Consider the following 14,431-nt stretch of genomic DNA (forward strand, 5'->3'; position numbering starts at 1 on the left):
CCATGTATCAAATGTATACAGCAAAATAAAATAAAAAATAGATAGATAGATAGATAGATAGATAGATAGATAGATAGATAGATAGATTTATACTGAAAGCATAAACCATGTATCAAATGTATACAGCAAAATAAAATAAAAAATAGATAGATAGATAGATAGATAGATAGATAGATAGATAGATAGATAGATAGATAGATAGATACTGAAAGCATAAACCATGTATCAAATGTCTCATCTCATCTCATTATCCCTAGCCGCTTTATCCTTCTACAGGGTCGCAGGCAAGCTGGAGCCTATCCCAGCTGACTACGGGCGAAAGGCGGGGTTCACCCTGGACAAGTCGCCAGGTCATCACAGGGCTGACACATAGACACAGACAACCATTCACACTCACATTCACACCTATGCTCAATTTAGAGTCACCAGTTAACCTAACCTGCATGTCTTTGGACTGTGGGGGAAACCGGAGCACCCGGAGGAAACCCACGCGGACACGGGGAGAACATGCAAACTCCGCACAGAAAGGCCCTCGCCGGCCACGGGGCTCGAACCCGGACCTTCTTGCTGTGAGGCGACAGTGCTAACCACTACACCACCGTGCCGCCCCAATAAAGATTTCTTTTTGTGGAAAATAACAAAAGGTTTATCTCGGAGATGCAAAATCTACCCTGAATTCTAGAATTCCCCGTATATGTTGAGGATGTTACTATTCTTAAATGTAAATTATTTAAAGGAAGTGATTCCACCATGGTGATTACACCACCGTGCCGCCCTGTATCAAATGTATACAGCAAAATAAAATAAAATAAAAAATAGATAGATAGATAGATAGATAGATAGATAGATAGATAGATAGATAGATAGATAGATAGATAGATAGATACTGAAAGCATAAACCATGTATCAAATGTATACAGCAAAATAAAATAAAATAAAAAAAATAGATCGATCGATCGATCGATCGATAGATAGATAGATAGATAGATAGATAGATAGATAGATAGATAGATAGATAGATAGGTAGATTTATACTGAAAGCATAAACCATGTATCAAATGTATACAGCAAAATAAAATAAAAAATAGATAGATAGATAGATAGATAGATAGATAGATAGATTTATACTGAAAGCATAAACCATGTATCAAATGTATACAGCAAAATAAAATAAAAAATAGATAGATAGATAGATAGATAGATAGATAGATAGATAGATAGATACTGAAAGCATAAACCATGTATCAAATGTCTCATCTCATCTCATTATCTCTAGCCGCTTTATCCTTCTACAGGGTCGCAGGCAAGCTGGAGCCTATCCCAGCTGACTACGGGCGAAAGGCGGGGTACACCCTGGACAAGTCGCCAGGTCATCACAGGGCTGACACATAGACACAGACAACCATTCACACTCACATTCACACCTACGCTCAATTTAGAGTCACCAGTTAACCTAACCTGCATGTCTTTGGACTGTGGGGGAAACCGGAGCACCCGGAGGAAACCCACGCGGACACGGGGAGAACATGCAAACTCCGCACAGAAAGGCCCTCGCCGGCCACGGGGCTCGAACCCGGACCTTCTTGCTGTGAGGCGACAGTGCTAACCACTACACCACCGTGCCGCCCCAATAAAGATTTCTTTTTGTGGAAAATAACAAAAGGTTTATCTCGGAGATGCAAAATCTACCCTGAATTCTAGAATTCCCCGTATATGTTGAGGATGTTACTATTCTTAAATGTAAATTATTTAAAGGAAGTGATTCCACCATGGTGATTACACCACCGTGCCGCCCTGTATCAAATGTATACAGCAAAATAAAATAAAATAAAAAATAGATAGATAGATAGATAGATAGATAGATAGATAGATAGATAGATAGATAGATAGATAGATAGATAGATAGATAGATAGATAGATAGATACTGAAAGCATAAACCATGTATCAAATGTATACAGCAAAATAAAATAAAATAAAATAAAAATAGATAGATAGATAGATAGATAGATAGATAGATAGATAGATAGATAGATAGATAGATAGATAGATAGATAGATAGATAGAGGTGGCATGGTGGTGTAGTGGTTAGCACTGTTGCCTCACTGAATTATTCGATCTGAATGGCAGATCTTCTTGTGAAGTGACGATGTAGGCTACCAGTGACGCGTGAGCGCGACTTTGTGGGCAGGGGGTGTGGGCGGGGTCGATGGGAGTACTGTACTTTAAACATCCCTCATGTGTAGATGTAGAATTGGGCATGTTGAGCTCAAGCTAAACGCAAACAAACATCCTGGTGGATGCATTGAAAGGAAAGAAATCTTCATGCACTTCAGCCTATAGATATACAGTACTAGCAGCTCATCACCCCCCCCCCCCCCCCCCCATAAATAAATAAATAAATAAAGGATCTGTATGATTCATGTGGGTTTTTATTTATATTTTCAGGTTGGAAAATTAGGAATTCCAGATTACTCCGGAAGAATGACGTACCTGTAGTTTGTTGTGAGAATATAAGTTTTGCCTGAAAACATCAATCAGTGGTCATATGCATGACTATTGTTGCATAGTTTGTTAATGAAGTAATCAAACAAAATATCCTGCAATTAACCAATTTAGCCAATTACCACTAGCTAGAATTTGATTTGCGCAACATGTTTTTTTCAGATTAGATGGAGTTCATGGCTACTGGCAAGGCAAATATAATGCCACATTATATACGAGTCTTTGCCTACTCTGGCATATTGAAAATTTTAACTGAGGTAGGGCCAGGAGCACTCGATTTCCACACTGTAGTCCACTGGCATATTATCATGCTCATACAGATAGCTATAGTACTAATTACACTGTGTAGCATGAGAACGTCACTGCAGATGAAGAAAGAATCTTGAATTTTTTTTAGACATTGATAAACTTGATTGGATGCTTTAAACTGAAACAACTGGATGTTAAACTGAACCCATTCAACTGACATATAACAAAGTCATTGGCTGGATGAGAGAAGAGACCTTTGAGATTTGTAACAAGAGATTTGTCAGATTTTTTGCTCTTGGAAATGTAATTAGGAGTATAAGCATTCAACTTGGGGAAGCCATGGCTTAATGGTTAGAGAAGCAGCTTTGGGACCCAAAGGTCACTGGTTTGATTCCCTGGCCCAGCAGGAATGACTGAAGTGTCCTTGAGCAAGGTACCTAACCCCCAACTGTACCCCAGGCTGCGTATATTGTATGCTGCTCTGGATAACAGCTTCTGCTAAATGTCTGTAATGTAATAGCGCTCAAGTAAAGCAGATATACATCTGTATGTTCCAACTCTGGCTATTAGAGAATGATTAATAGTCAAACTTTGTACCATTTCACGACTTAAAAAAGATGTTCTGCAATCTTCTGAGAATGTCACCGTGGAACAGCGAGAAGATGTGAGTTATTAACCACACCGAATGAGAATATGGCTAACAGAAGGTCAATTCCATTTGAAAAGCATGTTGTTTCTCTTCTCTCACCCAATATAAAGACCCTGATTACATGTTTTCTTACCTGGTGAGTCTTCATTAACTCAAGATCCCAGCGGTCTGAGCGACTGATGAAACCTTTGTTCTTTGGCTTAGGGGCTTTTGTTTGTGGCTCCAGGACCGAAGGTGGAAGACTTGCTTCCAGCTCTGAAAGACCTTGCAAACACAAAGAGCACAAGATACATTTAAAAGTTATTCCATGAAATTGAGTCATACATGAGCCGAGAGCCGACAAAGCTCATAGCGCCGAGTCAGCAATAAGCCATGTACGACGAGATTGAGTGGATTAATTGTTTTATTATATCCACATTCACTGGATTTTGAGAAAATAGGTTCAACACTGAAAAATCTACACAAAGAGAACATTTCCAGAAATGTGCTACACTGATGTACTATTCATAGAGACCTCAGTAATATGACCATGTGACAGCCAGGAAGCCATCAAATAGCTTCCATGGATTCTCTTTGGTGATTATAGCACACCAGAGTGACCCCATACCTTATCTGGTGACGGGTACACATACACACCTATGGGCAATTTAGAGTAGTCAATTGACCTAAACCACATGCCTTTGGACTGTGGGAAGAAACCAGACCATCTGGAGAAAACCAGTGGCTGACGGGGGCCTTTCTGTGTGGAGTTTGCATGTTCTCCCTGTATCTGCGTGGTTTTCCTCTGGGTGCTTCAGTCAATCCAAAGACATGCAGTTAGGTTAACTGGCTACTCTAAATTGTCAATAGGTGAAAATGTATGTGAGTGCGCAGAAAGGAACTGGCCACCCTACTGCTGCAATTCTGGCCAAGTCAACCAAACATGGTTCGCTTCAAGCCCGGATCAGGTTCGGCAATGATGACGACCGATTCTGTCAAGAAGAGTGGTCAAATACCCAGCCAGAATCCTGCCAGAAGATTGTTGATGGCTACCACAAGCATCTGGTCAATGTGGAACTTGCTAAGAGACAATTAACTAAATATTAGGTGTACTGTATGAATATTTTTGACCCTGTATGTAAATTTTGTAAATTATATTGTACAATCATTCTGCCATTGAAAAAGAACAGTTCAAAGAAATCACTGAAAACCCAATTTTGCCATGACATTGATGTCTATGATGACATTTATGCCTGTGTATGTAAAATTTTGACTATAATTGCAACTTCACGAATCAAACCAGAAAGGTAAATACCGTAAATAAAATGATTTCTTTTTCTAATTCCTTTTCTCTGCCCCAATGTTCTTATACCATGTCAGCCATAGTTTACTGAAGATTTGTTAACTAGCTCAGGAGAACTTCTCTGGGTGGACATCAAGGACGTAGAACGGTTCCCACCCAACCATTCACACCTATGGGCAATTTAGAGTAGCCAGTTAACCTAAGCGCATGTCTTTGGACAGTGGGGGAAACTGGAGCACCTGGTGGAAACCTACACCAAACATGCAAACTCCACACAGAAAGGCCCCCGTCAGCCATGAGGTTCAAACCTGGAACCTTCTCACTATTACCCCTTTTCCACCAAATCAGTTCCAGGGCTGGTTCGGGGCCAGTGCTGGTGCTGGTTCACAACTCGTTCAACTTGCGAGCCAGCTGAGAACCAGTTTGCTTTTCCATAGCTCGCAGTGCTAAGGGAAGCCACGTCATTATGTCGCTGTATACGTCAGTTACGTCGCTGTATACGTCAGTTACGTCGCTACGTTTGCATAAACCTTGGCGCGAATATCGAAGCAAAAACAACGCGGAAGAAGCAGCAGCAGCAGCAGCAACAACAACAACAATAATAATAATGGATGACTTTGCGTTTGTACAGCTGCTGCTTCTCGTCGCTTAAAAATGGCGATCTTTCGTGGTCTTGTTATTGGTCTTAACAACTCCGCCCCCCCGCTGACATAAGCGGTTCTTTACTCTGGCCCAGCAGAGAGTTGGTGCTACCCTGGAACCGGTTTTTCTGGCCCCAGAGCCAGTTCTTTGTCAGTGGGAACAGAAAACCCGGTTCCAAACTAAGCACTGGCCCCGAACCAGCCCTGGAACTGCTTTGGTGGAAAAGGGGCATATGACGGGACAGTGCTAACCACTGCACCATCATACCTTCTGCTGGCTCAAAGAACATTCAGGTAAATGATTTTTGTAAATACTAGCGATTTTGTTACCTGCAGAAGCCGAGGTGGTTCATGTTTTAGAAACTGGACTCACTGAACTACGGCCAGTTTTTTTTTTTAATACATTTTTTAAAATACATTTTTTTTTCCCCGACCTGGCGACTTGTCCAGGGTGTACCCCGCCTTTCACCCGTAGTCAGCTGGGATAGGCTCCAGCTTGCCTGCGACCCTGTAGAACAGGATAAAGCGGCTACAGATAATGAGATGAGATGAGATTTTTTTTTTTTCCTGTGCTTGATTTGGTCTGGTGAAATAATTTGCTTCATCCATTTTTTGATGACCCCCTGTTATACAATAATACACCCTGCACTGTCAAATGTGAACACATTTATAAAAGAACACACACCTATGTAGTATCTGCACTGCGCATTAGATAGGAGGTGGAACTAATCAATGATACACTACAGACCTTGGTAGGTATTGAGGAAGTGGGTCTTGACAGTGTCGAGTTGTGAGTGTCGATCAGGGAAGACTCCGTGGCGGGAGAGTGGAGCGTACGTCTGAGAGCTGTAATCCAAGTGCTCACTGATAATATTCCGTTTCATCCACTTCCCTTCCACTGTCTTCCTCTTTGCCATGAGTTTCCGTAAAGCTGTGATACAGAGCAATTTAAGGATTAACAACACATTACGAACTTCTACTTTGCTTTCATTTACTTTTAATATAAATGCATGTAATTATTTTCAGCAATGATTATACTACTTATATATAGCTCACCCTCTGCATAATTAAGTATAACTGACAACCCCAATTTCAAAAAAGTTGGGACACTGTGTAAAACATAAATAAAAACAGAATGTGAAGATTTGCAAATCATGGAAACCATATATTTCGTTGAAAATAGTACAAAGATAACATATCAAATGTTGAAAATGAGAAATTTTATTATTTTGGTTTTTTTTTTTTTAAATATGCTTATTTTGAATTTGATGTCAGCAACACATTTCAGAAAAATTGAGACTGGAGCAACAAAAGACTGAAAAATTGTGTAATGCTAAAAAACAAATTAAATATGTGAACTGGAAACAGGTCAGTAACATGATTGGGTATAAAAAGAGCATCCCAGAGAGGCGGACTCTCTCAGAAGTAAAGGTGGGGCGGGGTTCACTGCTCTGTGAAAGACTGCGTAGGCAAACAGTGTAAAAATTTAAGAATAACATTCCTCAATGTAAAATTGCAAAGAATTTGGGGATCATATCATCTATGGTCCATAATATCATTAAAATATTTAGAGAATCTGGAGAAATCTCTGTATGCAAGAGACAAGGCTGAAAACTGACACTGGATGCCTGTGATCTTCAGGCCCTCGGGTGGCACTGCATTAAAATCAGACACGTGTTTGTAGTGGAAATCACTGTATGGGCTCAGGAACACTTCAGAAAACCATCTTCTGGGAAAACAGTTCATTACTGCATCCACAAATGCAAGTTAAAACCAGATATAAACAATATGCAGAAACACCGCCACCTTCTCTGGGCCCAAACTCTTTTATGATGGACCGAGGCAAAGTGGAAAACTGTCCCAAGGTCTGACGAATCAAAAGTAGAAATTCTTTTTAGAAATCATGGACACCACGTCCTCCAGGCTAAAGAGGAGAGGGACCATCCGGGTTATTATCAGTGCACAGCTCAAAAGGCAGCATCTGTGATGGTATGAGGGTGCATTAGTGCACATGACATGGGGAACTTGTACATCTGGGAAGGCATCATTAATGCTGAATGATATATACACGTTTCAGAGCAATATGCTGCCATCCAGACAAAATCTTTTTCCGAAAAGGCCTTCCTTCTTTCAGCAAGACAATGACAAGCCGCTTTCTGCACATATTAAAACTGCATGGCTCCATAGTAAGAGAGTCTGGGTGCTAAACTGGCCTGCCTGCAGTCCAGACCTGTCTCCCACTTAAAACATTTGGTGCATTATGAAGCACAAAATATGACAAAGGAGACCCCAAACTGTTGAGCAACTGAAATTATATATCAGGCAAGAATAGGACAACATTTCTCTTTCAAAACTATAGCAATTGGCCTCCTCAGTTCCCAAATGCTTACAGAGTGTTGCTAAAAGTAGAGGTGATGCAACACAGTGGTAAATATGCCCCTGTCCCAATTTTTTTAAACATGTTGCTGACATCAAATTCAAAATGAGCATATATTTTTCAAAAACAATAAAATTTCTCAGTTTCAACATTTGATTTGTTGTCTTTGTACTATTTTCAATGAAATATAGGGTTTCCATGATTTGCAAATGATCCCATTCTGTTTTTATTTACAGTTTACACAGCATCCCAAATTTTTTGGAATTGGGGTTGTACTTGAGACCAGTCTTGGTCCAAGACCGGTCACAAGACCACTTTTTGAAGGTCTCGGTCTCTGACATAGAGGACTCCGGATTTTATTTCAAGATCGGTCAAGATCACAACTGTGGGGAATAAATTGCCTGTGCATTGTCTGATTTATTTGTTAACATAGTTACTGTGATTGGATGTAAAACTTTCTACTTCAAATGCAACCAATAACGTGACTCACTGCTAATTCAAAATTTTAGTTGCTGTTAACAGCCATCACCCCTCCCTGGCCCCCCTTCACACCCACTGGTCTGGTCCTGGTCTTGACTCAGGCCCCGTCCACATGAGTACGCGGCCTCACCCAATACGCTGTCGTTTTGAAAAAAAAATCTCCATAAACACGGCGTCATTTCGATTCACTGGAAACGACCCAAAATGCTGTAGTACATATGCCAGGCCTGTATGTGGCGCTGTGACACCACCACACCAGTACACTAAAACCGGAAGAGAAGCCATGGAGCATGCGTATAAAGGTTACGCGCTGTTTACAAAACAAGCTCATAACACGAGAAGTTTTGTTGCTCCTCACAGTAATATAAAAGCAGAAGGTTTTGTTGTAGCATCCATAATAGACTGAGTTGTTTCTGCAGTACGAGCACAAGCCTGTAGTCCGCCATTGTTGTTGTTATGACGCATCTAGCGGCGGCGGCTGAGGTTAAAGGTTAGAGAGGCGGGGCTTATACGTCATCATTTCTGAAAAAATCTGCTTCGCCGTCCAGACGACTCCGGGCTATCCGGTGTTTTTGGATTTTCCCACTCTGGGACCTGTTTTCAAAAAATACCGGTTTCACACCTCGAAAAAGCCAGCTCCGTCTGGACACAAGGCCGAAATGATAAAGTATTTATGCGGATTCGACAAAAACGTACTCATGTGGACAGGGCCTCAGTCTCGCCCTGCCTTGGTCTTGACTTGGTCTCAACCTCTCAAAGTCTTGGTCTTGTCTCAGCCTCAATACACTAGTCTTAGTCACAACTTGGTCTCAGTTTAGGTTGTTTTGACTACAAAGCTAATAAGAGGTTATTTTCCTTTACTTGTTTTGAAGGGTCAGTAAAGTAAGTGTTTGTTTCCTCAGAGAAGCTTTGACCTTTTACTGGGAAAATGGTCAGTGGAATGATATTGACAGATAATGAATGTGGTCTTTTCTTTCCTTTAATAGAGATGTACAGCAAGTGCTTGTAGTCTTACAGCGTTCATAGTTATTGCGTATTTTCTGGAGTCGTTCTTCTTTCTCTCTTTGCTGCTGGGAAAAATGCTTATCCAGCTGCTGCACTGTGATCTTCTCCTGTTGTGACTCTCTCTCCTGTAAAAACCGCCTGAGAAGAGCCAATCGAGCCTCTTGCAGCCTGCAACACACAGAGACAAAGATATACTAGTACACACCTTGGTGTAGCCACAATACACACATATTCATGTTTACATGGATTTTCCAGTGACTTACATGATAATATAACTAGGACAATTTAGGGAGCAATATAGCACTATTAGCAAGATACTTGACTCCAGTTGGGTGTTTCATTGAATTCTTGCCATATTTTCATTTATACAACACCATATTAATGTTTTATTTAATATATTTTCTTTCTATATAATTGTCTTGAGGCTTAAGGTAAGGTTATCTAAGGTAAAGGTAAGTACTTGTCTTAGCACAGAGGGCTTTGGTAAGAAAACTGTTTCTCACTTCTCAATCTCCTTCTCCCTGAAAGCCCACTCCTTCCTCTCCATCTCATCCATCATCCTCTTCCTCTTGTCCAGCTGAGTGAGATCATTCAGAGGTGGTAGGCTGGCCTCCCATGTCCTCTTCTTCCTTGCTCTTTCAATCATTTCAACTTCATCCAGGCCAGCAGGAAGCCCATGACCTGAACATACAATTCCTTTGGTTATTTTCAGGTCTCCATTTTGCCCCATAGGTGCACTGAACTAGAATTTCATTAGTAAAGTCTCTTTTCTGGTCTAGTCTTCCAAAGGTATGGTTTTGAAAACCATCTGGATTGGTTTTCTGTTTAATTCTGTTCAGTTACACCTACTGCACACAGGCTAAGCAACATAACACAGCCTTATAAGAGACAGGTATCTTTCTTTAAAGTGTCTTTGAGTCAGATAGAGGAGCACGTTGATCGATTATAACAAAGATATGAATTTGACTTTCAAAAAAAGTCTTCTGTTTTAGCTGTTTTATGTTGTATGCAGCACAACTGCCATTGTTGTTCCACATATAACTCACAGTAGCATTTTTCTACCAGAGAGGGTGCACTTCCAAAATCTTACATCCTGGAGCTTTAACCGTACAATGGTTCATAATCGATAAAACTCTGTAGATTCCTAATATTCATATAATTTCAGAGAATTTTTTTTTGTTAGCAGTACAGCCCTATTATACTACTAGTTTCTACATTTAAGCTCTGCTCCTGCTCCTAAAAGCGTATACGCAGAACCATGGCCTCACTTTCATTTATAAATGCTTTGAGACCTCAAGAATGGCACAGGAATAGTTTTAAGCGTTAACAATAAATCTAATATAGTAATTTTTACGATTAAAGTGATTCATATAGGTAGCGGTCTGAGTGAATGACCTTGATGTCCGTGACGTCACAACAGGAAGTCTATCGGTCTCATCGCCATTTCCGCTATACTAAAACACAGAGCTGACTGCAACTCTGATCCTCCATTTTGAGCTAATTTATCGCCATGCCACGTAGATGTGCCAGCAACACGACAGATGGCGGATTTATGTTGCATTCATGGCCCAAGAATGTTCAAACTGCAAAGATTTGGAAGCGTTTTGCAAGAAGTTCACGGGCACATTGGGCGCCTACGAAGTGGTCTCTCCTCTGCTCTGCACATTTGTGACCGCTCACCGAATCCAGGGACACATGCCGGCCGAAACGAATCCGAGATAATCGCAAAAGAAGCATTTTTTTTTCGAAATTTGTGATTTTTGTTTTTTTCCATCATGTGCAAGTTGAGATCTTGAAGAATGCAATCAGTATTTCAGATAATAGATTGTTTTGTTGGAAAAGCATACATTTTTTGTTGCAAATTGTCTCGTTTTTGTCAGGACTGTAGCCTGCTGGGGGGTGTGGGTAAATTACCATATGGGCCATTCACATGATGATTTAAGTCATTTGTTTTTTTTTTTCGCGAATCAGCTGTATGATCCGAGTTGAGCGCATGGCTACTTAACCTGCATACAGGCATGTGATTTCACTATGGAATGAGTTACTAAACAGAGCGCAGAGGAGCAAACACCGCGAAGCAAACAGACACTCTGTATTTACATCGGAGATCACCATTTCTAGCAAAAAAAACCGCAACCTCGTTTTCCAGATTGAATGGAATACTTGAATGATCGGATGATACACGGACCGTTCTAGGATTATATTCCATCGGAGGCATTGGTGTGTGCAAGGCGCCGTTTCTCTTTCTGATGGGGTAAGTTTATTAATCTAAGGCTGTGTGGATATTTTTGCATGTAACGGAGAGTGTTGTGGTTTGGTTAAGCCTAGGTCACAACCGGACGTACGATTTTTTGGCCGTGTGATTTTTGGCGTTTCCCAAATCGCTGCGGTTTTTTTTTGTTCACGGAGAAAGACGCGCGTTGGCCGTAAGTTTGTCTTGCAACCTGAAAAAAACGTAAGCGCCCGTAGAGTTTGTTTGACATGACAAAGAACCTCTGCGGCCGGTCTGCGGCTCGAAAATCAGCACATCACACGCACGCTCTCGTGCGTTTCATGCGCGCTCTCCGTGTGTTTCTTGCGTTTTTTGCGTGTAGACCGGCTGTAGGAGCACATACGGCCGGTTGTGACCGAGGCTTTACATGAAACTAGTGTTGTGTTAGTTGTGTCATCATCGTGCTATCTTTCTTTCTTACGGTGTGAGTAATTTTTCGACCACAAAACATTAAAGTATACTTTAGGACTTATTTTTGTACTTCATAATTGTGTTGGGCATACTTTGCATGGAAGGAAAATTGACGTGGTGATCTTTGTTTACATGAAAGTAGCATCGTGCTAGCTCGTAGGGAGTAGGGCTTTCCTTAATGTCATGCAAATGAGCAGCATTATGTGCCCGCCCTACACCCAGAGTAGCTGAGATGGAAAACTTTGAGGGCAATTTTCTCCCTTTTCTGTTTTAAGAAGTATACACTTTCAAAAGGCCACACATTCTTCAAATATTGTCAGATCTCCACATGGAAGGCATCATTGGAAAGCTTAGAAACTGTACTTTCTGAATCTGTCAATAACTCAAAATGCCCCCGGGCCGACATGTGTCCCTGGATTCTGTGATCTGCCACATTTTACTGAAGTATGAGACCTCTGATCTGTTGAGGAGCGTTGGCTATAAGCCTGTATTGAAAGAGGGTGCAGTACCAAAAATTAAATAAAACTACAAGAAAAAGAAAGCATTTATTTTATTTATTTTTTAAAAGGAAAGTAAATTCAGTTGCACCAGTTCTCCCGGGGTGTGAGCCAAGGGTTGTTGGTAAAACCTGGGATGGAACGGGACAGGACAGGACATATTGCTCGGCCAGTGACCTCCCCGCGGTTATTGCTAAAACCAGTGACATCCCGTTCCGTCCCGGGTTTTAGTAATTGCCTGAGCCGAGCAGTAATGGCGGAGTGCTCAGTATGGAGAAAATGGAGAATGAATGGAGCAGCTGTCTGATTTCTTGCTGCCATTTCACCCTTACGTGGAAGAAGCGAATGAATGGAGAACTGAACAAACAACTGAAAGTCAGATTGTTTCAAAACAATCGGCCACAAGATCGGCCTTCAAGAAGTGAGAACACAGACAGGTAAGCGCCGACTCTCATTTGGATATAAAACAACAAAAACATGTTTACCTGCATTTGGATTAATACATGTAACTTACATTGTGTGTTTAAGTTACCGGTATAAGATTTATTTAATTTGCTTCAGAATGCGATTGTCTCAGTTCATCTGACTACTTAATTAGCCTTTTATGTTTTATCAGTGAAAATGCATGCATGTACATGTATGCTGCATAAGTTATAACACTGTGGCAGCGGGGGCATGGTCAAGCGCCGGTCTGTGACAGGAGGGCGGAGTCAGGGAAGGTAAGTGGCAGAATCACTACACCTGACTGCAATTAACCTGTTTGTGTGTGTCTTCCCAGTGACCGTGCCCTATTTAGGGAGGGAGAGCAGAGAGCAGAGGGGCTCTTCCCGAACCAGACGCTGAGTGTGTGTGTGTCTGCAAAGTGCATACCAAATTGTTATGCTGAAAAGTGTGGCAATAAAACGTTCTGTCAAACCTGATCTCTGTCCTGCTGTCCTCTGTGCTCCACCCACGAACACTGAACCATTACAGTGGTGCCGAAACCCAGGATCTGGAGCACAGCAGCCTAACAGCCCCATGGAGTCCTCCCCGTTCGCTGAACTGGTCCACGCCCTCGCCACGGCCCAGCAAAGCCAGCACCATGCGCTACTCACCCTCCGAAAGGAGCAAGAACAGCGGTTCGAGGCCCTGGTGTTGGCCCAACAAGAAGATAGAGAGGCGTTCCGGCACCTCCTCGCGTCGGCGGGGTCCACCAGCGCTCCTACCGCGGGCCCGTCTCCCCTCACCATCACCAAGATGGGCCCGCAGGACGACCCCGAGCCGTTCATCACGCTCTTCGAGCAAGTCGCCGAAGCCTCGGGGTGGCCGATGGAGCAGCGCGCGGCGTGCCTCCTCCCCCTGCTAACGGGAGAGGCACAGCTGGCCGCGCTACAGCTCCCCGCCGACCGCCGGCTGGCCTATGCGGACCTCCGCCGGGCCATCCTCCAGCACATGGGGTGCACTCCAGAACAGCAGCGCCAGCGCTTCCGCGCTTTGCGCTTGGAGGAAGTCGGCCGGCCGTTCGTGTTTGGCCAGCAGCTCTGGGACGCCTGCTGGCAGTGGCTGAGGGCCGACAACCGCGACGCCGAGGGAATCATCGACCAGGTGGTGCTGGAACAGTTCATCGCTCGCTTGCCAGCAGGAACTGCGGACTGGGTCCAGTGCCACCGCCCGGCGTCGCTGGATCAGGCAGTCGAGCTGGCGGAGGACCATTTGGCGGCTGTCCCGGCGGCAGGACAGCAGATGGCATCATCTCTTCTCTCCTCTTCTCTCTCTCTCTCCCCCTCCTCCTGTGTCCCGTCCTCGCCCCATTCCCCCACCGCGGAGGCGGGGGCCGGCACCACCCCAGCCGGCCCGCCGCACCCGCGGTGCCCTCCCGTTTCTCCCTTCTGTGTCTGTCTCTCCCCCTCCTCAGGTGAGTGAGCCCCAGATCACCGGTGCAGAGGGAAAGCCCGGGCTGGTTTGCTGGCACTGCGGGGAGCCGGGCCACTTTCAACAGCAGTGCACGGCGATGGAGGTGGGCGCGGTGGTTCGGATCCCTGACGTGCCAGAGGCCGCCCTCTGTGACTAGCTCCTTGACTTCCTG

The 14,431-nt window shown here is 43.2% G+C and overlaps 1 protein-coding gene across 3 annotated transcripts in view; it reads right to left on the reverse strand.

Annotated features, from left to right (window-relative positions):
- Nucleotides 1–14,431, reverse strand: part of LOC132892060 (cilia- and flagella-associated protein 91-like) — a 66,494-nt gene that overhangs the window by 34,345 nt on the left and 17,718 nt on the right. For all 3 annotated transcript variants that reach the window (XM_060930420.1, XM_060930421.1, XM_060930422.1), the window contains 4 exons: nucleotides 9,690–9,867; nucleotides 9,197–9,354; nucleotides 6,073–6,255; nucleotides 3,535–3,665 (listed from right to left, as the gene is read on the reverse strand). In XM_060930420.1, coding sequence (XP_060786403.1) covers nucleotides 3,535–3,665; nucleotides 6,073–6,255; nucleotides 9,197–9,354; nucleotides 9,690–9,867 — 650 coding nt within the window. The remainder of the gene's footprint in view (nucleotides 1–3,534; nucleotides 3,666–6,072; nucleotides 6,256–9,196; nucleotides 9,355–9,689; nucleotides 9,868–14,431) is intronic.

Source organism: Neoarius graeffei, chromosome 9 (assembly GCF_027579695.1).
Source record: "Neoarius graeffei isolate fNeoGra1 chromosome 9, fNeoGra1.pri, whole genome shotgun sequence".
Lineage (NCBI taxonomy): Eukaryota > Metazoa > Chordata > Actinopteri > Siluriformes > Ariidae > Neoarius > Neoarius graeffei.